Here is a 27046-nt window from a genome sequence, read left to right as displayed (position 1 = left end):
TTGAACAGGAGTTAAAATACAGGCAGAAATTAACTGAGCTTTCATGGTGATAACAGCCACTTGTTTCTATGACAACCAATCAAACCGTGCATGTGCATTAGCATATTTGTCCCCTCCCACGCAGTTGTGCATGTGTGAGAGAGAGAGAGAGAGAGCGAGAGAGAGAGAGAGAGAGAGAGGAAGGAAGAAAGACAGTGTGTGGATGATCTGATGTGTTGAAGCAATGCTGCATTAAACAGACTGTATCTTTCATCTAAACACTCTGCACTTCCACTAAACCTGCACATCAAGGTAGGTGAACCTTCCCTTTCTTTCTGCAGTGCATTAAATATCAAATGTTTACCCTTTTTCTATAGTTATGGAAAGAAATGAATTACTGACAATTTAGTTGTTATTCTTAAAAAAAACTGAATTCAAAAGTTGTTTAGAAATGGATAAAGCACTACAATAGGAGGCTGTCTTTTGCCTTTACTGTAAAAACTAATCCTGGAAATAAAAGTGGATGTTCTGCCTTATAATCAGGGAATTAGTTGTTCATGTTAGTTCTAGCATTAACTAGTGTCTCTTGTTCATTCTTCAAAACTGAACTATAAATGGATTAAAAAAACCATATAAGGTAAAATGATATGAATAATAAAAATGATAGGTTGTATAGATTGTTTATCAGTGCTTAAAACCGTACAATGTGGTAGAAAAAACTCAACAAAAAAATAACTTTTTAAAGCTGTATGAACAGAATTTATAACAGAAATGATGCGCAGTAACACCACATTAAATACGTACATCTATAGACAAAAAGAATGACAGGTCATCTAGGTGCTGTTTGTAGCTGTTTAAATGTCATTTATAACAAAATGTCATGGTTGTTTAGCTGTTCAGTGCGTTCACAGTCACTCAGCAACATTAATTGTAGGTATAAACATATAAGAAATTAAAATTAATTGGATAAAAAAGGAGAGGGATAGAAAACCTCAGTTTCAATGGTGAGCCAACAGTTTATAGCTACTCTTTTACATGTCATAACAAGAAAACAATTGATTTGTAAATGTTTTACACACACACACACACACACACACACACACACACACACACACATATATATATATATATATATATATATATATATATATATATATATATATATATATATATATATATATACAGTATGTATATGTAATTTCTAAAATATTTTGCAATTTCTTGGCTAAAACCAATAATGTATTTGCAAGCCATACGTTCTCCAGGACACAACTGTCACTGTTGTTGTTTCCATTGTTGTTAGAAATAACAGTCTAAATATTGCAGTGCAACATTAAATATCCATAATGGACCCTTTGCATTCAGCACATGACCATATGTTCTACCTACAAACTTGTTCTCATCTTTCCCATGTGCATGTTTGAATTAATTGGCTTTGGTCATGCCAGCAATAACACTTAAAGACATAATGTCAGAATGAATCCAAAACAGTACTGTGCAATTTGTTAAAGGTGTAATATATTTAACACTAGTTGAGTATAAAACTACATCAGCAACTCATCAGAGTTTTTCAAACTCAAGTATAATTGTGCCCAGTGGGATTAAATTGGTAAAGCTCCACCTGCTCTAGCGTGTTTAAGTAGAAACAAAGGCAAGCATTGACATGCTCTTTGCATCCATCTATCTATCTATCTATCTATCTATCTATCTATCTATCTATCTATCTATCTATCTATCTATCTATCTATCTATCTATCTATCTATCTATCTATCTATAAATGTATCCGTGCTATTATAATTAGGTGTTAACACGAAATGTGTCAAGCATGAAATATAATATCATCAACAATGACACTTATTCTCTACCATTCTTTATATGTTACTCATTTGTTCATGTTTAGTTTTCATCCTTGGTCAGGTTGTTCATCGTGCACCTCTTTATTCTTGTGTTCAGTTGTTGCATATTGTTGCTTTGCTTGCACATTGTGTTTGTGTGTGTTCATTGTTGCATATGTGTCTGCTTTTCCTTTGCACTTTTTCATTAGGACTCCATCAGCTGTTCAACACTGTAATGCTCTGACAGAGTTTCTACACACAGCCATCGAGATGAATGTGAATAGCTTATTAAACAAATGGAGTAAGTAATAAATGCTTGAATTGCTCCCAGTTATAGGTGATTGCTGATCAGTTTGATTTGAGGCCTTGTATGAAAGGCAGCTGTAATCATGCTAATTTTCTCAATGATGCATACTTGGCTAATCACTGGTGCACCATTAATAGCATTTGTATATTTAATATGACAAATAGGAAAATTAGTTTTGTGTAAATACATTAGATGAGTTCCTTCCTGTCCTAATACAATAGTAAAACCCTGTGATACCAAATTAGTAAAACCTTGGCCACTGTCTAAAATCTTACAAATTATACTTTATATAAACTATAATAGAATATTTGTCATACAAATGCAATAAAAGTCTGCATTCTGATTGGACAGACGATGGACACTTAACAATCGCAGAGGGTTTTTACCACCCGGAAAATGATTCCCTTCCAATTAGAATATGTTTTTTTTTTTTTTTCTTTTAAAGAAAACATAATTTGTCAACAAAATTCTTATTAAAATATTGTGGCTTTTATCAATTTTATTTCTACTTTTATTAAATGTATTCATTGCACATTCACTTAAAAGGTGATTCTGGGATAAACATATCTGTACAATACACAGTATACAATATCATGTGTTTGTGCATGTGCATAGACAGAAGAGGTGACATTCTGGCGTGGGACACGTAAGAACACAGTCTGCACTGTTGACTTCTAATGTTACACGGAAGTGTTGCCTCAGTAGGTTTGCAGCCATCATGTCCTGTGTGGTTTGTCACCTATATTACATTTAAAGGGCCAGGCATATTGCTGGCACACTGCTGTTGATGGAAACATAGCATTTAAGAGAAATTGAATAGATGTACAAGCAAAGGACCATACCTGCTACTGTAGTGCAAGATATAAAACAGAAATATCAGTGGGATGTATTATCAGATTCAGACAGCAGGGACTGTGGGGAAAAAAACACCATTGAAAAATCAACTTTGCTTAATGGACTATAATGAGTCTTTGTGTAATCCTATCACTATTTGTGCTCTTCCTAGTTATTGAATAAATTCATGTTTTATGTTTGCAAATCTATACAGATCTATGAATCTATGAATTGCTTAATGGTTAATGCTAAAACGCTGTTGAGTTTTTAAATCTGATAAAAATTCATAATGTGTTTGACTGAATCAAATTACAGGTATCGATTCGCTCATTCGAATACATTAACATTTTTTATACTAAAAGCTTTTTCAGATGCACCTGCAATCCAGACACTTGATGAAATATAAACCTAGTAATAAAAAAAAATGTGTTTATCACATCACAAGATATTGTGAACATGAGTTATTGCCACCCTGAAGCCGATTATTTTTCCAAACAACATGTCCTGAAATTAAACATAAATATGTGTTATGTAACATTTGATATGGTGATGTTTTCTGCAAGCAGACATCTATTAACATTTATGGAACCATTTCCTTTTCAATAGAAGCACAACGCACTCTTATTAAATTAAAAGAGAATCACTTTATTGCTGTTATAACAAAAGTGATAACGTCTACTAACTTGTTTCATGGTTGTTCCACCACTTTAAATAGATTAAAAGTATAATGTCATTGTTTAATAAACATTTTTTTTTTAAGAAAATGTACAAAATTTCTGTATTGTATGAAAAAGGAAACACTTTAGGGTGTGCTTTTATTAAAAAAAAATCAAAATTGTGTCTGTAATCTCAGATTAGATTGCTTTCCTGTAATAGCACTTCACCAAGTGTTTTATTCTACAATGCTGGTAGTGCATATAATCAAGACTTTTGATTATATCGAAAATATTGAAAATAGTATGGTAAATAATGTTTTTTTTGCTCTGTGATGGGAGCACATGTTTTTATTATTATTATTTTTAATGATCAGGACCAATGAATAGCAACTTCATTTAGTACACATCCTGTACACAACCGTGACCCCTAACCCACACACTCCTCAGTCCTCTCTCAATCGTTCTCAACATCTCTCTATTTGTTTGCTCGAGCTCTTAATTAATGATGGCGAATTCCTGTAGTAAGCAAGGCGTATTTCAGTCGTCTGTGTGTGAGAACCTCCCTGTCTGTATCCTGCACAGTACTTTAGCATTAGGCAGGAAAGTACACTGTGCCACTTCCCCTTTCCTCACCCCACACACACACACACACACACACACACACACACACACACACACACACACACACACAACCATATTCCTGTATAAGGACTGACCTCTAAACTGTTTTGTGTTCATTCTCTCATTGCCAAATCCTTGGACTTGTCAAGGTTTGGCAAATACACCTTTAATTTCATTACACAGAAAACAGGTGATAAGCCTATATTTCAGCTCTTGAATTCATTGTACAACATGATCCAAAAGACTGTCCAATACTTAAAAACTACATAATAGTGCATTGTATTATGAGATTAAAGTGTTGAAATAAAGTGTACTGCGTCATAATAAAGCACAAGGTGTGCATAGAGGAATGCTTTCTCTTTTTGTCTGTAACAGGAAGACTCACAAGTTCCCAATGATACTACTTCACCTTTTTTAGTTCGCATTTCTAGTTCACTAACACTCATTCGTAAGCATGCAGAAGTGTAATACCGTTCAGGTCTGTTGTAATCGCACGTCATTGTGCGACCTTTTCCCATCTTCGGCCTCGTTCCAGTTCCACAAACGCGGCCTGACTCTCAGAAACAGAAAGCATTCAGCACACCATTGATCCCTAGTGGGAAATGTTTGGCAGCTTGTGCTGTTGTTAGAAAGACAGTCAGCTTTAAAAGGAGGCTTTGTGTTATTGGAATTGGAGAAATGCTTCAGTGTGTCGTTAAGAGCTGGCTGCTATAAATTCATCTGCAGATAAGAGCGCATTGAGGAAGTGCATGACGCACAAGTGTGTTAATTTAGTTGAAAAAGAGAGGAACTCGTAGGAATATTTTATATTTGATTCAACAGATATGAGCAGATATTAGAATTGATCATTTGAGCGAAATTGGTTATACATATCGATATGTGAAGATAAAGAATTTATGTGTTGAGCACATATTTACCCATTTATATGTTCATTGAATTATTTATTCTCAGTGCTTTATCAGGGTCTGGGTCAGGGTGATCCAAAGCCTTTGCCAAGAATGCTGGGTGTAAGGAAGGTACAGTATACACCCTTGATGGGATGCTAGCCCATCACCATGGGCCAAATTACAAAAGACCAAAGAGACCAAATTACATACTTTTACACATAGCTTAGCCAATCGACTCAACCAGTGTGCTTTGGAGGGTGGTAATAAACCATATATCTTGGTTTTATTAGTACAAGCTTTGACTGAATGAAAATTAAAACTTTGATACTTAAACCTTCCTGTAGTCTAGCTGTAACAAATGGCAACTCGTATACAAAAAGTTTCCTTTTAGCTTTATGTAAAAACTACATAACTGCTGTTTAGTTTTAGTAAATGTCTGTAACTAAACCTGCTATTCCAATCTCTCTGCATTTCACTAATTTATTGACACATTCAATAAATCAATTTATTAGTCACGGGAACTCTCAATTAATCCAGATTCTTTCCAGATTTAGTCATTGATTTTATACTCCTGGTTCTACAAAATCTTGACATTTGCTGCCTTTATATTAAAAATTATTTTTTTACTAGATTTTTTAACTTTTTAGCTTAATCTTTTACTTGATTGCCAACTTTTACCTGTTCCTACCATATGCCTTTTGATTTCTCTTGTTTTTTTTCTTTTTTGGTTTTGTTTTTTTCTGGTTTGAATGACTTTATTGTACATTTATTCGTCAATCACTGTGCATCAATATTAGTTCATATCTAACCAAATAGTAGCACCACAGGAGCAGATGTTTGATTTGAGGACATGCTGTTTCGAAAATGAACCCTAATGGTGATAATGATAACTCGTGTTCACATCAGACCACGATACACTAACACGCTGTTCATTATTTTCCCATAAGCATAAAATTATTTTCTACCCTGCAAAATAGCATCGATTCTAGATTTTGTCTAGGAGCAGCTGTGTGATGTAAACAGAGAAACAGAAGTTTGTTACAGATGTTAGGAATGTCATGTTGCCCACTGGTTTGCCCTTTTCCATAGCGAAGTAGTGGGAGAAAATGTGAGGGGGAGAGCATTGAGCCATTAGCCAAAGTTTTCGCATTGGGCCAAAACACCACCATACAAATCCGATATCAATTTATATATAAACTTTTTAGTTACCTAATAATGGTTACAGTAATAAAAAGAATAGAGCGAAATAAATCGTTTCGGTCTCATCTTATTTAAATAGAAAATTAATTTACATATTTACATTAAACCTAACCCTATTTTATATATATACTGACAACAGTATATGTATATATTGACAATAAACTAGACTCCTATTAGATGTTCATTTTAATGTTTTCCATCTTTTCTTGATCTATTATTTTATTAGTCATTTAGTCATTCAGTCTCTATCTTCATGTTTCATTTGACAGCAAAGAAAGAACAGAATATGCAGTCCTTATTTTCTATGCAAAGATCCATAAAACCTGCAGGTTATATTGAATTGAAAATTCAGTCCAGAAAATTATTGATGGTTATCTAATACAGTGTATACAATAAATGCTGTGACTATATGTACTGAACATTATTAGAATTGTTATAAAATAAAAAAATCACAACCAAAATTAAAAGTCTCATTAAATCACTATAAAAGGAAACTCACATCTGCTGTTGAAGGATAATCACTTAAATAAAAAAAAAAACAACACAATCTTGTATGAACATGTAATCATGAATGCATGATGTGTAACAACTATTTCAAGCAAACGCAACTCTTTTAAACAAACATTTGTTACTGGAGCTGGTGGAGAAATGACGCTGTTTCATTGTCAGTCTTCTCTCAGCATGAGTTACTGGAATGTCAATGTTGTGTACTGACGCATTATTACCTCTCGGGGCTCTGTGAAATCCGCACATCTTTCGCAAGTCACAATGCTTTTACATGACTGGACTCTAAAAGTTATGCAGGTCTGCTGTCTATTTTTTTACTTCTTCTTTCATTGTTTTTATCCTGAATGTAAAATGACGTCCTCACAGAAGGATAGAAACAACTAAAGAAGAAGTTCAAAAATAGACAGCAGACCTGCATAAAGTTTAGAGTCCAGTCATGTAAAAGCATTGCGACTTGAGAAAGATGTGCGGATTTCACAGAGCCCCAAAAGACAGTAAAGCTTTTACATGACTGGACTCTAAACTTTATGCAGGTCTGCTGTCTATTTATTAACGTTGGTTTTATCCATCAGTGAGGACGTAATTTAACATTCAGGGTAGAAAATAAGAATCATTTTAGAAAAAAATTAAGAACAACAGGTGGTGTGATGAGACCAATGTGAACTGGAGTTATACCGGCCAGCCTGAAGACGATTCTTTTCCAAACAGCATGTCCTAAAATGTTATGTAAGAACAAATTTCCAGAATCAACATTTTATAATTTTTTTAACAACATGCTATAAATTTTGTACTAAGCAGTCATTTCCTTTTTTACGATTTTTTTTTTTAAGTAAATAAAAAAAAATGCAGGAACCCTTTTCTTTGTTTGAAAAAATTACAGCTCTAATGGTTAAGTACCAACACTGGAGACTCCTTTAAAAAGACAGTGAATAATCAGATTATAGTTCACCATGTTATCATGTCACTAAGATATGTTTCTGCAGACATACACAGAATAACAACGAGCTGTGACTATATAAAGCTAGACAGCACATTGACACCATGCCTCCTGGTGATATATGATAAATCACACTTCACATTGAACTGCCAACTCAGGGAATTTTTCCTTACCATTGTTGCCAGTGGCTTGTTTAAATGGGGGTTTAAACTTATAGGCATTAACATATACTCTACATAAAAATTTTATAATCTATTTATCTCAGTAAAGCTTCTTTGAGACAAATGTCAATTGTTAAAAGCGAAATTTAATTGATCTAAATGGAATTTGTACAGATAGACATTTTAGCAACCCTGCATGAAGAAGTTATTTTGTGGTTAGAGTAACTGTGGTTTCAGAGCAGAAGCCGGCAGCTCACTGCACTGGAATTTACTCACTTGTGTGTAACTTCTAGCTGTGTAGATTCTGTCATCACCCTGCAGAAAGGTTGAGGTAAAAAAACTCATCAGAAAACATAATGCTGTGGACTGACACACTGATCACATTACATGTTGATACAAAACCTTTTCTTCTTCAGGAAGCTGTTATTTGTGTTTCAGAAACTGCAAGGTGTTGGGATAATAATGTGCTGTACTTAAATAAAGTGCATTGAGTGCAACCTAGTGCAAACGGTGCAGACTAAAAACAGTACAGACAGACAGGCAACACAAGACAACACAAGACAGTGTGGGACAATACACATAACATAACATAACATAACATAAGACAGCACCAACCAGTAAACCTACTGTATACTCTAAATATACAGTACTGTGCATAGAGGACAATAAAGACTATAAATGAGAGTATATGTAAACAAACACAAGGCAGTGCAAAAACAAACAGTCAGGCTAAATACGGTAAAAAACACCATTTTAATATAACTTCAATATAACTTCTGATTGAAAAAATGTCTTGTATGTACATAGAGCCTGTACTGCAAAGGGAACATTAGTGCAAGTGGGTACAAGGAACTCCTTGTTAGCTTATTATTAGCTGTGTGTTTTGTTTTGTTTTTTTACAATTCTGGCATGTCTGTCTGTGGGTGGGTTTGTGCTGAGAGACATGAGAAAGTGAGAAAGAGAGACATGTAGACAAACAGAAAGATAGACAGAAAAACAGAGATGAAATGGCTGAGGGGAAAGTGGAGGAGAGATAAGAAAAAAGAGACAGTGAGAGAAACAGAGATGCAGAGACAGACATCAGAGAGCGACAAGATAAAGAAAGAGAAGGAGAAAAAAAAATATATATATATATATATATAGAGAGAGAGAGAGAGAGAGAGAGAGAGAGAGAGTCCAACAGACAGACAGAAAGACTGTCAAAGAGAAAAGTAAGCAAAACGACAGCAAGAGAAACAGATATAGACAGACAGGTAGAAGACAGTCCAGTGTCAGTGATGTATATTTATTATTGTGTGTGTGTGTGTGTGTGTGTGTGTGTGTGTGTGTGTGTGTGTGCACTACTTCCATGATTATCATTTGTCCACAAACACAAAACCAGGCCAAGTGTTTAAGAGGGCCAGTCCATAGTTTCCTTATTTGCACTAAAGACTCCAGCCTTGGAACTCATACCACCCGCAAGATAAACTCCTCCACGAACCAGCACTATCCTCCCAATCACCATGAGTAATACTGAGAATTCAAGATTGAGTGAAAATTTTATCCACACACTCAAACAAACATGCTGTGGTACCATCTGGTGTGAGTTGTAAATTTGAACGCTTGTGACCAAAAGTGTACTTTACATTATTCTTCTTTGAGAGTAAATAAAGTCTATCAGCCAAAAATGTCTGTGAGTGAGTGTCAGAGCTGTGCTAAGACAGTGAAAGACTGTATTTTAAATGCCAAATTCATTCAAAATTACTTTGCTTTGTAAATAGGATTTTAAGGCTGTGTAAAGAGTGTGTAGATTTGAGCTTGGCACATTTTGAGTTTTGATTTTATGAACTCTGTACACCACTTGGACTAATCAATTATATATAAAGGAAAAGGCCACACTGAAATTGTTGCATGTTGCATGTTGCAACAGTAGTCTTTAGTGGCATTGCAAACACCCTGGGAAAAGCACAATTTCTTTTCTTTAGTGTACACACAATGGCTGTTGGGCAAATCATGGTTTCTTCATCTCTAACTAAAGACAGCAATGCATCAGTGTTTTAGTCTTTCAGACGGTCTAGTTTTCTCATTTCCTCACTTAGACATCCTACTCATCTTAACCTTATCTGGTAATCACTACTGTAGCAGTGTCTCGCACTGACCTCAAAGCAGCAGACAACAGTTACTCTCTCACAGCCATAATGAAAATATTGCTTAGCATTATTGTGTTTCCTTTTATACATTCAAGCCATATCAGTCATGCAGGTCTACATGTGACCCCTCTCTTCACCTTTGACTGTTTTTGTATTGTGATAAAAATGGCATCAAATTTGAACTTGCTCAGAGCACTGCTCTTTACCGGACTTGATTATCACTGATAAAAACAAAAAGATAATGAAGCACTTCTGACATTAAAATCAAGCTTTTGTGCCAGTTCTCTTTCATCTGCCCACCTACAGTGCATCCGGAAAATTTCCAGCACTTAATTCTTTTCACATAATTCTACAAACAATACCAAATAATGACTACGTGAAACAAGTTTCTTTTAATTTCTTAAAAATAAATAAAGAAAAGTAAATAAATCACATGAACATAAGTATTCACCGCCTTTGCCATGACACTCAAAATTAAGCACAGGTGCATCTTGTTTCCACTGATCATCCTTATGATGTTTCTACAACTTGATTCAGTTGATTGGACACGATTTGGAAAGGCACACTTATCTATTTGAGGTCCCACAGTAATAGTGCATGTCAGAGCATAAACCAAGCCATGAAGTCCAAGCAATTGTCTGTAGACCCCAGAGACAGGATTGTATCGAGGCACAGATCTGGGGAAGAAAAGTTTCTGCAGTGGCCTCCATCATCCATAAATGTTTGGAACCACACGGACTCTTCCTTGAGCGGGCCGCCCGACCAAACGAGCGATCGGGGAAGAAGCGCCTTGGTCAAAAGTCAGTAAAAGTCACATGACAGCCCACCAGGAGTTTGCCAAAAGGCACCTGAAGGAATTTCAGACCATGAGAAACACAGTTGAACTCTTTGACCTGAATGTCAAGTGTCATGTCTGGAGGAAACCAGGCACTGCTCATCACCTGGCCAATACCACTCAGAATGGTGGTGGCAGCATCATGTTGTGGGGATGCTTTTTATATTGCAGGAACTGAGATACTAGTCAGGATTGAGGGAAGGATGAATGCAGCAATCTACAAAGACATCCTTAATGAAAACCTGCTTCAGAGCACTCTGGATCTCAGACTGGGGCGACAGTTCATCTTCCAACAGGAAAACGACCCTAAGCACACAGCCAAGATAACAAAAGAATGGCTACAGAACGGCTCTGTGAATGGAGTAGAGCTGTAACATAACAAAATGTAAAGTGCTGTGAATACTTTCTAGACACACTGTACATAAGTGAAGTGTCTGTGTGTCGATTATAATGAACTGTCCAGATCAAGCTACAGGTTTGCTTTGATAATATGCTGCTTATTCAGGCTTGTGTTTTGATATGAAGTGCTTTAGATGTTATAGAGTAGTTCACAAAGAAAAGCTCAAATATTAGTTGAAAACGACATGTGGGTTTTGCCATCATCAATTAGCACCCCAAATAGCAACTTCATTCATAAGCAAAAACTTAATCTCTGTCCTGGCCTGCTGATGTGTTATGGCCTTGGAAAACAATTAAAATGGTGAAACATGACAAATGTATATACAAAAATATTGGGACAACTGACTGTTCAAGACATATGTGGTTCTTGGGTTATAATAAAGTTGGAGGCATGCAATTGTATAGGATTTCTCTGGATGCGGTACTGTAGCTTAAAATTTCCCTTCACTTAAAGTTGGAATTCTGATAGGTATATGATATGCATATGTATGATATTCCAAATCATTGAGTTGAGGTCAAAGCTCAAAAATATATATATTTTTTTACTTTTTTTTATGTGTGTGTGTGAATGCACTAAAAAGATTTACATTCTGACCAATCAGAATAAAGAATTCAGCAGCACATATTGAAGATTAAAAAAGTTGACTTTATCCTCAACTTTATTTATAGACTGCCTGTTTTGCCTGAATATAAAACTTAATAAACATTATTTTGGGAGAAAATTCGGTATTGATGTTTTATTAGAATAAAGCTCTCAAAGTACACGGTATTATACGAAAAGCCCAATGCCAGTCAAAACCAGCACACACCTGGATGGCTTTTTTAAATTTAATTATTTTTTTCGTTGTGTCTTTGTGCCATGTACAGGTTTAATATTTTCTTTACAACATTTGTGTTGTAGCTCAGATCCACAGGATGTGTGAAGTGGATGTGCCGTCTGAGCCGAGCAGTCCTACACTGTACAGCGAGTCATCAGATGCATACTACCACGTCGACCGCTGGCAGAAGCTGCGCACAGCTGTGAGGAAACTCGAGTTCTGGGAGAATTTTAGCCATGAACTTATTGGGAGTGGCTTCTTCTCCAAAGTCTATAAGGTAAGAAGATGCTGCTTGTCATAGGTGTTGGGATGTCTGGTGGAAACTCTCTCAGAAAGTATACAAACACTTTGTTACTGTACTTAAGTAGATTTTTCGGGTATCAGTACTTTATTTTATTATTTGTTTTTTTTATTTTCACTCATTACTTTTTTATACAAATATCTGCACTTTCTACTTCTTACATTTTTTAACCATTCTGGCTACTTTAGTTTTAATCTATTTGGTGATATGATTAATTCTTTTTTCTTCATTAAGTGCATTTTTCAGGCCATCAACATTTTCAATCTACCACTAGTGTACCATTTCCTGGCTATATACCGTATATATATATATATATATATATATATATATATATATATATATATATATATATATATATATATATATATATATATGTGTGTGTGTGTGTGTGTGTGTTTGTACGTCTGTGTGTATATATGCTGCTAAAAGAAATATTCAGTATGTTATTTGTTTAGACATCTTTCTTTTTAAAATCTGTTTACATTTATGCATATATTATTTGTTAAAGAAATTGTGACACTTTCTGACCAATCAGAATACAGAATTCAAAATGACTATTAGTTGAAGATTGAAGGATTATATTTTAAAGATTTATAAAAAAAAAAACCCAAATGAAATAAATTCAGATACAAATACATTTAAAATGATCAATTAGGCTTATGTATACATTGTGTTATTTATATCCTAATGTCCTGGTATTGTTTGTCCTTCCTTTCAGGTGATGCACAACACCACGCGCAAGGTAATGGTGGTAAAGATCTATAAAAATGATGTGGATCAGGACAGCATCGTCCGAGAAATCAGCCTCTTACAGAAACTTTCCCACCCCAACATTGTCAGGTAAGTGTTCCTTAAATGTGCCATTAATGTTTTATACACCAGGTGATATGAGCAACTAGACCATTCCTGATTTCATCAGGATTTCATCTAATAATACAATACATTTTTTGTGGGGGGGTGAGTTTAATCATAAGCCAGTAAAGAAGGACACAATAATGCTTTTTTCCATCTTACTTGGTTGACTCTGCATTACTGATATTTGTGAGCAAACAAAGCCTGTGACGTTCAACGCTGCCGGAATTGAGTCAGAGCCGGCTTAACATTATGGGCAATTTTATTTGTCTAAGCAATCTCAGAGTGTTTTTTGTTCCTGTTCGTTATGAAAGCACAAGACTCTTATCAAACTGTATCCCAGCTCTGTGTCCAGGAGTACTTTACACAATGTTTATCAGGCAGTTGATTTATCATGGAGCTTACTAGAAGCAGATTTGGCTGCATTAGAGCTTTTGCTGCACATAAACATTTAAGGAATGAAACATTTTCGTTTTAATACACACTACAATTGCTTTGACTCTAACAACTGTACTGTACACCTGTTACTTCATGCAATAATCACAATGGCCAGTCATGTGGCAGCACCACAATGCATATAGAAAATCGAAATCTCGTTGACCTTGACCATGGCATGGCTGCTGATGCCAGACATTCTGGTGCAGGGGTTTCAAAAACTGCTGATCTGCTGGGATTTTCACAAACAACAGTCTCGCAAGTTTACACAGTATGGTGGTAGAAACAAATAAAAAATATCTAGTGAGCAGCAGTTCTGTGGCTTGGTGATGATTGGAAGAGGTGATGCATTTCTTTTTTATTTAATCGTAATCTGTTCAGCTTTGGTAAACCAAAGTGTTCCCACTGTAACTGGGGCCTAATACATACTTCTCTATTGTTGAAACCTACTTTGTTATGCTTTTTGATACTCTTTTCTGCTCAAGTTTGTAAAGAGTGGCTATTCAAGTCACTGTAGCTTCCCTAGCAGCTGCAGTAGCAGGTGTACAGGTTATGATTTTGAAACAGAGGAAGAGAGACAAAATTTTAAGCATAAAAATCGTCAGTGTCAGTGATCACATAGGGCACACATGATTACTTCTCCTTTTCTGTAACTGTTTTAGGTATCTTGGCATCTGTGTGAAAGAAGACAAGCTTTATCCTATTTTAGAGGTGAGGTCCATGTATCTATTTTACTATGTGTCAATTACCTATTTTGTCACCCCATGCATGTTGCATCCCCCACCCCTTTTCTCACTGTGACATTGCCATAGTATTTGTCATGTACCATGAAATATATAACAGGCCAAAGACCTGTTCGGCACTTGCATAATGTTAAATTGTAAAATTCAACCAATCACACACAATGTTACATTAAACAAAATATATAAAAAAATTATTTTAGTCAGGAAGTGGAGGGCAAATTTGGTGGGGTACATTGTAGCTCTGCTTCTTCTGCAATCTGGTGGCTTGATAAGCAATTTCTGGATATGTGATTTCTTCTAAAAATGCTTTGGGAACGAGTGTCCAATCGCTCCATACTGACCAGTTGCTGCTTAGTGTGTCTGAGCACAACCAGCATGCAGGACAGAGGAGCCGATGTCGAGGTCGTAGAACCTGACAAAGGTCAGCGGGGTGGACCAGCCCTCAGCGTTACAATGTCTTGGAGAGAAACTCCAATGGACCAGGCCGTAGAAGCTGCCATACCCTGGGTGGAATGAGCCTTGACTCCGAAGGGAGTGGGGAAGACCAGAGGACTCATAACATGAAGAATTGGCATCCACAATTCATCTGCTGATTGTCTGCTTATCAGCCAGAAAACCTTTCCTATGATGGCCATAGCAGACATATAGCTGCTCCGACTTCCTCCATGGACTCGTCCTGCGAGCACTCGACACAGTTGATTTTGCTTTTCCTGGTTGGGAGCTAGGAAAGGAGGAGGGCAAAATGCCTACAAAACGGCAGCTCTTGAGGGATGCCAGGGGCAAACTCCAGTAGAGACGGGGCCACGGAAAGAGCCTGTGGGTCCCCGACCCTCCCACGAAAGGAAAATGCTAGAAGAAAGGCGGTCTTAACTGACAGATACCTTAGGGCCACCTCGGCCAAAGGCTCGAAGGGGGGCTCAGATAAAGCCTGTCTGGGTCATATCCCGGGCCTCAGCCTCCGGATGCCACGTAGGAAACGTGTCACTAGGGGGGTGTTTCCCCAGCAAGTGGCGAGGTACAATATGCCGCGATAGCAGACACGTAAACCTTCAGGGTTGACCGAGCCAATTCTGTGGCAAACTGTTCCTGCAAGAACTCCAGAACTGGACCAACCGGGCAGTTGACTGGGTCCAACAGATGCCATTTAGCGGCATACAACCTCCTTGTGGAGGGAGCTCTGGAATAGAGGATGGTTTCTACTACCCCAGTAGAGAGAGCAGCTGCTATGAACTGCACCACCTCAGGGAGAAATTCCCAAGGAGGTCCCTCAAGGAGGGACATCAGGTCTGTAAACCACAGTCTGCCCGGCCAATGAGGTGCCATAAGGAGGAGACAAGCTCCTTCCTGGCGGATTCTGTCCAGAACTCTCGGGAGTAGGGGGCAAGTATTACAGGCTTACAGACTTACAGAAAGGCTTACAGACGTAGCCTCAGCCACGTCTGCACCATAGCATCCAGCCCCAGTGGGGCTGGGTGAGAAAGAGAGAGAGAACCAGAGGGGACAGTGCGTGATTATGTTGGAAAATTGCTATTCGGCTCAGTTCCTGGAGGAAGGGCATCAGGTTCTGCTTCAGAATGTCACAGTATATGTTGGAATCCATGTTTCCCTCAATAAACCGCAGTTCCCCAGTACTTATGCAGCCCCAGACCATGATGTTTAACTGTAGGCAAGACAGAATTTTCTTGATGCTCTTTACCAGGGCGTCACCACACATGCTTGACACCATCTGAGCCAAACACGTTTATCTTAGTCTCATTAGACCACAGGACATGGTTCCAGTAATTCATGCTCTTGAAGAGGTTGTCTTTAGCAAATTGTTTGCTGGATTTCTTCTGGGATGACGGCCATGCAAACCGACCTATTGAAGTGTGCGGCGTATGATCTAAGCATTAAGAAGAGGACCTTCCGCTTCTGCAACCTATAAAGCAATGCTGGTAGCACTTATTTTTTGAAAACAGCTTCTGCACCTGATGCACAGCAAGAGTACAACTCTAAAGTATCATTTCTATAGTATTATCCCTTGAGAAAATATACTAAAATGGTTGCTAAAATGTGAGGGTGTTCTTACTTTTGTGAGATACTGTATATGCCAAAATTGACTGTTTTTCTGTTACAGGTTATTAGCCTTAAGCATGTGATTAATACTACATGTGATTAACAACTTATTTTTACGGCATGGGATTTAATATTCTAATGTTTGTCTGCCTTGATCTGTGTCTAGTATGTTAGCGGTGGCTGTCTGGAGGAATTGCTAGCTCGGAAAGATGTTCCTCTGTGCTGGAGGGAGAAAGTGGACCTGGCCTCAGACATCACCAAAGGAATGATTTACCTCCACTACAAGAACATCTACCACAGAGATCTCAACTCTAAGGCAAGCCTTAGAACAAAGAATGCTTCTTGTTTTTCTTCTCTTTACATATATTTTTCTTGATCTTTGTTGTTGCCCAGCACTAGAGATGCAGTAATGTGGTGTGTGTTTGTGTGTGTGTGTGTATGTGTGTGTGTGTGTGTGTGTGTGTGTGTGTGTGTGTGTGTGTGTGTGTGTGTGTGTGTAGCTGATGGCCATTAGTTGCCAGGATTCCCACTAGTGCTCACCAAGCCTCTAGTGATGAGCTGCAAAGCTAAAGCAGCAAGGCTAGGTCATTCTTATGCTAATACCCTCACTCCCACTCTTAGACACTCACTCACACTCTCTCTCTCTCTCTCTCTCTCTCTCTCTCTCTCTCTCTCTCTCTCTTAAGCTCTCTTACTCACTCACTAACACACACACACACACACACACACACACACACACACAGCCGTTCCCACATCATCTATAAATGCATGAAGCTTGCTGAGTGTAGAGTCCAGCCTCATGCACCAACCCACTCTTTTTTTATGTTTACGTTGCCCTCGGGTGAGATCAGCAACCCATTTGTTAGCCATTTAGATAAGAACAATTGGGTGCTGGGGAACAAAACTATGCACAAAGCTTGCACACAGAGCTATGCCGTCCCAGCACACTAGCTAAACACAATGAACAGTCTCCTTTCACACACAGCGGCACTGTGCAGTTGCATAAACTTGTGCCAGTTTGTGAAATGCATGGACTCTGTTTTCCCATGTTATCACAATTGTGATAAGAAAATGTATTGTACAATAGCACACAGGCTTAATGGCTGAGTTTTGGAGTGACTGACATTAATATTTCCAAAGTTGTAATTTGCACTGTAATAAAAGGTAAACAGTTTGCGAAATCAGGAAACTATGGCTGGCAAGACTAGCTGTTTCAAATAGTATATATATTTAAAATAATTTTAAACAAGCAACACTAAAATAATTTTATTTTAAACCTGCAGAAAATCTAGTGCCTATATGGAAAAGCATTATACAACTCCAAAATGGTTATTTGTTGTACAGCCTTAAATCAAAAACCATTCCAAAAAATCCTTGACCCAGTTTTTTATTAACAAATTTTGCCTTCATCATACCAATGGGAAAAAAAAAACACTTCTGAATATTAATTTAAAAAACTTGAAAAAAGAATTAAGAATTAGTCCCCTGATTTAATACTTTGTAGAGTTAAATCTTGCTTTAATTTCAGCCATTAAACTTTTTGGATATGCCTGTACTAGCTTTGCACACCAAACTGGATAATACTTGTTCAATTTTTTTTGCAAAATTGCTCAAGTTTAGTCAAATTCTTTGGTTAGCAGCAACGGATTGTTCAAGAACTTACACAAGTTAAGTAGGGGCTCTGACTTGACCACTAAACATTCACTTTCCTATCCTTAAGTTATTGCTTTATTCTTTTGGCAGTATGCTTAGGATCATTTGTCAGGTCACTGAAAGGGTGAATGACCTGCACATCTTCAGCGCTATAGCTTTGGAGTTATTGACCGTTATTGATCTCCCCACCAAATTAAAAAAACCTTACAACATAATGCTGCCACCCCCATGCTTCACAGTAGGTATGGTGTCTTTTGGGTGGTGTGCTGTGTTTGCTTTTGGTCAAACCTAGTGCTTGGGGTTTAGTCTATAAAGGTCTATTTTTGACCATTAAACCATTGCACCTTTTGCCAGATGGCATCAGAGTCTTCCAGGTGTGTTTTTGCATTGCGCAAACGAATGTGGAACATTTACAGGAAAGGTTTTTTACATACCACCCTGATAGTTAAAAGCCTATGAAATCTTTTTGTAGTCTTTAACTAACTTGTACCTTTAAATAGCTTTATCCTGGAGTCCTTTTGAAAGCACTTGGTAATTTATTTTCAGTACCATGCACTACTAAAAATAGAATCGCTAAATCAACAGCTGGTTATATTAATCATCTGGAAGGAAGCATACAGTATGTTGCTCTAAAACCTATATACATTTTAGCATTGATGGTGCCTTTCCAGATGTGCAAGCTGCCCATTCTATAGGCACCAATGCACCCTCATACAGTCAGAGATGCAGGCTGATGAGGGCTGATGATAAGCCAGATGATCCCTCTCCTCTTTATTCCAGAAGGTGCAGCCTCCATGATTTCCAAAAAGAATTTAAAATTTAGATTCGTCTGACCAAAGAACAGTTTTACACTTTGATTTAGTTTATCTTAAACTATATATTGCCCAGATAGATGTGATGTTTCTGGATTATGTTCACATATGGCTTCTAATTCACAGAAGAAGAGGAAATTTTATCGAAATTCTTTTGCAGATTGGTGACCGCTTGCTCAGCTTTACTTTTGATTCTTCTGGGTTCTTCCTCTCTAATACGCACTTTTTAAACCAAATCCTTTTCATACCCAAACATTTTGCAAATTAACCTACTGTAATTAGTTGCAAAATGTTCCTTCAACTGTTTGCATTTGGTAGCACATACTTTGCCAGTTTCTGTTGCACCATTCCAATACTTTTGAGACATGTTGCAGATTGAGAAATAGCTTTCACTTGTGGATAAACTTCAGCCTGTTAACTTTGAATTCAAAACAAATGTTTCTTTGTATCGTACTATTATAGTGACTCTTGCATTTTTGTTCACTTACTGTTTTTTCCCCCACTATTCTGTGCTTGATATTGCTGAGCATTACGTAAATCTTTGGCAAAGTCTCCTGCTAAATTTAGCACTTGGGAGCCTATAGGCCAGATTCCCAAAGTACTTACATAATCACAGGTAAGCTGTAAACACTAATCCAGACCAGATGTTGAACTCCATTTCTGGCCTGTTTACCAGCACCTGTTGCCCCCTAAAAACCACTTAGCCTACCTTAAATAGGACTGGAGTTCCCCACTGACTCATACCATTTTGACATTATTTAAGGTCATCAGGCTTAGAAAAAACATCACTACTGATCTTGAGTCAGAAATTTCAAATCAGTCATGCGTCTAGACAGGCCTTTAATAGAGCATGCAAGAAACATGGCTTAGATGGAGGCTGTTAATATGCCCCTGGGAAGCCCAGAAACATACAGGATACACAAGAGGGGTGATGGGTAATAAGACCCTGAGGAAGAATACAGGGTCAGGACTGAATAATTCATGCAGCTGTGAGAGTGATGATGGCAGTCTTCATTGAATCTGGCTGGCAGAGAGAATGCATAGGAGTTCTGTTATAGCTATTAGGTGATGCATTTCTCTCTTAGCTAGTACTTCTTGTTCTTTTAATGGTTTTTATTTAGAGTGCCAGGAAAATAACCTACATTTGATCATTTCTAATAAAATATCGAACCAAAAACGTGCCAGTTTAGTGCTCCAGATAGTCAGTTAAGCCTAAGGTAAGACAGTTTTGCACCTGCGATCATTTCTAATGAATTTAGATGGTCTGATAAACTAAAATAGAAATGAACTATTTGCCTAATTTTATAATTCATTAATACAGTCTTTCTCTCTCTTGAAAGCTTAGTAACTAACTAACTCCCCTATTATGACATCAGGCAAGCAGTAAAGGTGAAAACTAACATGTGCTTCCTTTGACACACTTGAACACTAGCCATGCTCCTCATTTTAAACTCTTGCTTTTGTTGCATTACAGTGCAGAGTAACACACTTAGAGGAATTAGAAGCCTGTTTAACTTACAGTTGAATGAATGGCTAGTGTTGCTCTGATTGACAAGGACAAGGGAGTATAATATCCCTTCTACTCAAAAAGTACACACAGTTTTGATCCCTTTCGTGCAAGCAATGGATCATGTAGATCATGTAGATCAGCTTTCTTTATTAGAAAACATAACACTGTGCTTCTATGTTGTATTTGTTTAAAGTACCTTATTTTAGGTAATGTATTAATAATTGACATTACATACTGCATATGTAAATGGCATGCATATAATACGACATGACGGTGTGTAAAGTGTAAAGTGGCCTGATGTAAAATTTTGTTTCTGTTAAGGCCATAGTATTATACACTATTTGTTGTTTAGATTGTTGTTGTGGTTGTGAGGGTGAGAATGTAAAGATAGGAAGTTGGCTTACACTGCCCTCTTCTGGCTTAAAAGTAGTGTTACACTTAAAATTCAAAGTGAGCAGGGAGTCTTTCGTGAATTACCTGGAATTTCCTGGTTAAAATGAATAAACCTTACAAATCTAAATTTACACATCACAGCCATCAGTAATTAACTATTTCTAATTCAAAGACATTCTATTTTAATATTTCAATATTTACTTTATTTCCTGCCATCTGAGACATGTTAAGTAAATTGTATTGAATATTTTCTCTATGCACAGCTTTGTTTAAATTGATTTGTCATTTGCTTTTCTATCACAGAACTGTTTGATAAGGGTGACTGCTCGTGGCAGAGAGGCTTTGGTCACAGACTTCGGTTTGGCCAGGGAAGTAGCCGAGCTTCCTGCCAAAGACCGAAAGTTGTCACTAGTCGGTTCAGCCTTCTGGATGGCACCAGAGATGTTGCGTGGTGAACCTTACGACCGCAAGGTGATGACAAATAAATATTCATGCAAATAAAACTTACATTTGTAACTTACAATTTTACAAAAACTTACAATTTATTGTCTCTGACATGCTTTTATTAAGGCTGATTTGGCTTTTTTTGCATTATAATTAGGTTGATGTGTTCTCCTTTGGGATAGTGCTGTGTGAAATCCTTGCAAGAATCCCAGCAGATCCAGAAATACTTCCAAGAACTCGGGTAAATGTATACATCAGAATATAAAACCATGGTCAAACAATATTAGGGTTTAAAAACTAGGGAAAAGTATTTATATTAATGCAAACCATTTTATATACAATTTTGATTGATATCTTATGCCTTTATTGCTGCATGTTCTTTTATATCATTTGTGTGTGTAATGTAGGACTATGGCTTGAACATCTCTGCTTTCAAGATGATGGTTACTGGTTGTCCACAGCGTTTACTTGACCTGGCAGCAAACTGTTGTTTGGTATGGACCTTAATAACACATCCATAAGCATTGCAAGAAGTTTTTATAAGGCAATACTAAAAAATTCAAGACTTACACTTCTCAAACTCGTCACAGCGCTTCATTTTATCCACATTTTGTTACATTACAGCCTTATTCCAAAAGAAATTAAATTCATTATTTTCCACAACATTCTATAAACAATACTCCATAATGACAACATGAAAAAAGTTTATTCGAAATCTTTGCAAATTTATAAAAAAGAATAAAAAAGAAAAAATCACATACATAAATATTCACAGCCTTTGCCATGACACTCACAAATTGAGCTCAGGTGCATCCCATTTCTACTGATTTTCTTAGAGATGTTTATACAACTTGATTGGAGTCCACCTGTGGTAAATTCAGTTAATTGGACATGATATGAAAAGGCACACACCTGTCTATATGAGATCCTACACTAAACAGTGCATGTCAGTGCACAAACCAAGCCATAAAGTCAAAGGAATTGTCTGTTGACCTCAGAGAGGATCGTATCAAGGCACAGATCTGGGGAAGGGTTAAGAAAGTGTGGCCTCCATCATCGATAAATAGAAGAAGTTTGGAACAAACAGGACTCTTCCTAGGTCCGAGCCACCCGGCCAAACTGAGTGAACGGAGGAAAAGGGCCTTAGTCAGGGAGGTGACCAAGAACCTGATGGTCACTCTGAAAGAGCTCCAGTGTTTCACTGTGGAGAGAGGAGAACCTTACAGAATAGCAAACATCTCTGCAGCACTCCACCAAACAGTCAAGTTTATTTCTATATTTTTTTCACAACAGACATTGTCTCAAAGCAGCTTTACAGAATTTAACAGTTAAGGTGAATCGTGTGTATTTATTTCTGATGAGCAGCCATGGTGCCTGTGGCAAGGAAAAACTCCCTTAGATATTATGAGGAACAAACCTTGAGAGGAACCAGACTCAAAAGAGGAACCATCCTCATTTGGGTGACATCAAGAGTGTGATTATAGTCTTTAAACAATACAGAACACTGGAGAGTGAGAACTAACATGAGCACTGGAGTGTAAGATTATGAGTAATGTACTTTCTACAGCCTTTTACAGTCATTTTAGATTATGGAACCATTTGAGATTATGAAAACAGGCCTGTATGGTAGTGGCCCAGCCAGACCCCAGACTTAAACCCGATTGAACTCTGGAGAGATCTGAAAATGGCAAAGATTTCAAGCAAACTTCTTTCACGATGTCATTATGGGTAATTGTTTGTCAATTTCTGAATATTTTCCGGCTGCACTGTACTTCAGTAAAGTACAGATAAAGCTACTTAAGTACTAAAATCAACAGTGGAGTGGTGTTTTATACTGTTTTTATGTACTGTAGCTCCATCCTTCTATTTTTCTGTGTCAGAGCACAAAGTTACAATTGTACCTCTGACACTTTCAAAGCTCTGACAATCGATACTCCTTCTAAAAAAAATGTAAAATTAACACCTCTGCAAAGAAATGTCAATATGTAAATAATTGAGCATTTAAAAAAAATATTATCAAGACCCTAAATCCTATTTAAAAAACATACTTGTGAACGTCTGTAACCCTGTTTCCCTTCGGGAATGAGACGCTGCGTTGAAACGCTTTGAGAACGCCCCTGAGTGTTTCGACGCATCGTTGAGGTACTGAATTTTGATTTAGTGCGATGCAAACAACTGTTCTAAATGACAATGTATTAACTGATTGTGTAATTTATAATAATTATAATGATTTGTTACCAAACATCCTCTATGTGCAGATTAGGCGCATTTTGTCATTGTGAGAAATCAAATCCCAGCTTCACCAAACTGCCAGGGCTTGAGCGAGGCCTTAAAACCTTAACTACTTAGTTGTATGAATGAGACAATTTGCTCTGGAAAAGGGCACTATAGGCACTCTATCAAGCCTTTTGTTTCTGTTTTATAAAAAACCAAAAGAAATCTTATAATGAGATTAGATGAGGATGGGTTCCCTCTGGAGTCTGGTTCCTCTCTAGGTTTCTTCCTTATGCCATATCGGGGAGTTTTTCCTTGCCAGTTGCCAACAGGGACAAACTTACACTTATAAAGAACAATCTTTTGCATGCTTTATCACCACATTATCTGTGTAAAGCTGCTTTGAGACACTGTTTATTGTTAAAAGCGCTGTACAAATAAAAATGAATTGATTTTAATTAAATAATCTTATAATCTCTAGTAAATATTGTGCAGATGTTATGCCTGAATCATCATACAGTCATCTCAAAAACAGTTGTTAGGCTCAGTAATTATAAAAGCAGCAGAATAAGAATTTCCTTTTATTTTCCTTTCCTCCACTATAGACATCACTTGTGCATATTGCTTGCATTTCTTAATATATTTGTCTGTCAAATCACTGATTCAGATAGAGGTGTTCCCGAGGCCATCATTCACCGAGGTCCTGGATGAACTGTCTGAGATCACAGAGACCCTGGAGCCGCCTACACACACAGATCTGACCACGGGCTGAGCTGTTTAACGTACACACCAGTCCTACAGAGATCTGAGCGTAAGAGCAAAATCTCTTGCAGCATCGCGCTGGACAGGAGGGAAAGAGACGGAGCTGTGAGCCAGACCAGCATTGTTGATGAAACAAAGACACACAAGTTCACACTGCTGACCTAATAGAGTTATGCAGAAATATCAGAGCTGCTGCTAAATACATCATTAGTTCATGGACAGCGTGTTGTAGTTTGGTCTTTTAGAGTTTAGAGTTTTTAGAGCCTTAACCAGTCACATTTTTGGGGAACTGCTGTGTTTCAAAGGTTTATATATTTATTGCAAAACAATGATGATGATAATGATGATGGTGAGCACGACGATGATATTTCTCTAGCGATTCAAGCTAAAATGGTGAATCTATGATATTTTTGTAAATTCTTGTACATAAGAAGTTGTCTATTTACACATTAGGTATTTTGTTACACAATCCTTCATATTGTATTTGTGTCTTGTTTATTGCCTTTTATTATAGTCTGCTTGCTGAGTGGTCTAAAATACTTTTTACATGGTATGAGATACATGTTGAGCTACAGTATTACTTAGTACAGGAAATATCCTGCTTTCTGAAGGGAAGACCTACACATAACCATCCTTTCCACCAGTGTTTCTGTTTTTCAACCATGGAGGTTCATTCAAGAATCATGAAAAAAAAAAGATCTAGATTTTCTGTCTTGATGTTTGTGTACAACCTTATTGATCATCTCAGCTCCTTATTTTATTTTTGAAATGTTTTAAGTATATTTTATATTTTCTTTTTTTCCTAAATTTTTGCTTTATGAATACTGCACAATATCAAATGTATAAATTATATTGGTATCCTTCTGTTGTTATCTAGACAATTAAAAGTTTTGAAATAAGTATCTCATTTTGTCATCTAAACATGCATTTATGGTTTGCAATGAAAGATTTTTATAAATGTAAGAAGAATCACTTTTTTTTACTTTGTATTAATTTGGAAATGTTCATATTCATATTGACATCATATTAATGCATAGTGATTATGTATAAGATCCAGAAAATTCCTTACTTAAATAGGTTCATATAAATAATTGAATGAATAATAATTTGTTACTGCTTAACCTTAAATGATTATGTTTCAGGGGGAAAAAAAAGTTTTGGTTTCATAATGCTGCTTCACATTCCACATATGGCATTTTTTCAATAGATTTTTTTTTTAAATGATAACCAGTAAATGCACAGAATTGTAATCGTTAGCAAATAGTAGTGTATAAGAAATAAAACACTGTAAAATGCTGTTCTTAGAAAAGAATCAGCTCCTAAGTGGTTACAGCATGTCATGATTTATTCCTCCCTACTCCTGTTATAATATAGATGAATAGGGCTGTCATGCGCTCTCTGATCTTAAAGTATAATGAAGCCATGTAATAACTCTTTCATCAAACACAAGCTTATTACTTATTAGCTTTCATGTCTAATTAACTGCATTTTTTTTTCCACATGGTCGGAACTCTTAGCTATGTTAATTATACAGTATAATAAACCAGGCTTTTTATTTATTTTTGTATTTTTTTTTACTGTGAAGTGCCTGACCACTCAATGCAAATAAGTGAACTAATCATATGCTCTTCATTTTAACAACCACCATAACAAAATCACAGTATGCACAAACTCCCCAAACAACAAAACCAGTAACAAAAACAGCAAATACTATTTGAAGATTGGGAAAAAGAAACTAAAAAGAGATTATATTCCAATCTTCTGAACTAACATGTTTCACGTGCTCAGTGTGGTCTTCAAGTGTAGTTTGTGGCGAGTTCTGCTCTTGTAGCCTTCTGAGTCTAATATAATAATAATAATATAAGTTACTCTAGCTTTTCTGTCATCTTAAATCAGTTTTGCCATTTCTTCACTGACCTCTCTTATCCATTCTGATATTCGATGTGAAAGCTTTTGACCTGTATCTGCATTATTTTATGCATTGCGCTGTTGTCACACAGCAAATTGTATATTTGCATGAATAAGCATGAGTTGCTACTATAAAGCAGATGGTAAGTGAATATACTGCCCGTTTGCTGAACATATGGTGGACTTTAATGTCCATGCAGCAGTGCCTTTTGATAGATCCTTATAGGGTTCCTTGCTAATAGTGCTACAGTCACTTTATTTCAGTAATTACATACTAATCTATAATTTCAGTCTTCATAGCTTGGTTATTTCAGGAAGTTTTTCCTTGCCACCATTATTTTCGAATTTATGATGCTAAATATTATATTTGCAGTCTATTGTATAATGTAAAGTACACCATGATCACTAACTCATAAGGAGGAATTTTTGGATTTTTGGTCTATAATTGGTCTGTAATTTTTAATAACATCTATGAGCTTCTTGAATTTTGTCCTTGTTGTAACACCAAGTACCAACACAAGTATCATCAACTCTGCCCTTAATAAGCTAAAGTTATTCGCTCAGCTCTTGAGACCATCAGCCATAACATGCTTATTATTACTCAAACCACTCTTCTGATTTACCTCCCACCTCTTTACAAGACAATGTTTCAGCTCTGTCATGAAACATATTCTTAACTTCGCCATCAGTCATGATGTCCCTCAGGGATGTGCCCTTGGAACTCTTCTTTTCAGGATTTACAGCACATGCTTCAACTTGCCAACATCAATCAATGGCATGAAGTTTTACTGCAATGTTGATGATGTAAATGTGCTGCTCTAGCCATGCCATTAAACTCAATAACTGCATGAATCTTTG

The 27046-nt window shown here is 36.7% G+C and overlaps 1 protein-coding gene across 3 annotated transcripts; it reads left to right on the top strand.

Annotated features, from left to right (window-relative positions):
* The first annotated feature begins 145 nt into the window (after nucleotides 1-145).
* Nucleotides 146-25817, top strand: zgc:162952 (PKc_LIMK_like_unk domain-containing protein). 3 transcript variants are annotated; one of them, XM_046842163.1, is made up of 10 exons: nucleotides 146-291; nucleotides 2025-2116; nucleotides 12190-12383; nucleotides 13126-13247; nucleotides 14357-14405; nucleotides 16659-16808; nucleotides 21164-21331; nucleotides 21462-21545; nucleotides 21712-21798; nucleotides 24190-25817. In XM_046842163.1, exons 2-10 carry the CDS (start codon nucleotides 2086-2088, stop codon nucleotides 24277-24279), a joined length of 975 nt encoding a protein of 324 aa, XP_046698119.1. In that variant the 5' UTR covers nucleotides 146-291; nucleotides 2025-2085; the 3' UTR covers nucleotides 24280-25817. The 3 variants fall into 3 exon arrangements, with proteins under 3 accessions (XP_046698119.1, XP_046698118.1, XP_046698120.1); XM_046842162.1 differs by having other exon boundaries at nucleotides 24186-25816; XM_046842164.1 differs by lacking the exon at nucleotides 2025-2116 and having other exon boundaries at nucleotides 24186-25815.
* Nucleotides 25818-27046: the final 1229 nt, after the last annotated feature.

Source organism: Silurus meridionalis, chromosome 27 (assembly GCF_014805685.1).
Source record: "Silurus meridionalis isolate SWU-2019-XX chromosome 27, ASM1480568v1, whole genome shotgun sequence".
In the NCBI taxonomy this organism is placed as follows: domain Eukaryota; kingdom Metazoa; phylum Chordata; class Actinopteri; order Siluriformes; family Siluridae; genus Silurus; species Silurus meridionalis.
The sequence above is the reverse complement of the archived record's forward strand: the minus strand, read 5'-3'. Positions and strand labels throughout refer to the sequence as shown.

Coding starts and splice junctions, on each gene's coding strand:
- zgc:162952 (XM_046842162.1), top strand. CDS start 2,086: ATGAATGTGAATAGCTTATTAAACAAATGGA. Junction 13,248..14,356: donor TCCCACCCCAACATTGTCAG/GTAAGTGTTCCT, acceptor TAACTGTTTTAG/GTATCTTGGCATCTGTGTGA. Junction 21,799..24,185: donor TGGCAGCAAACTGTTGTTTG/GTATGGACCTTA, acceptor TCACTGATTCAG/ATAGAGGTGTTCCCGAGGCC.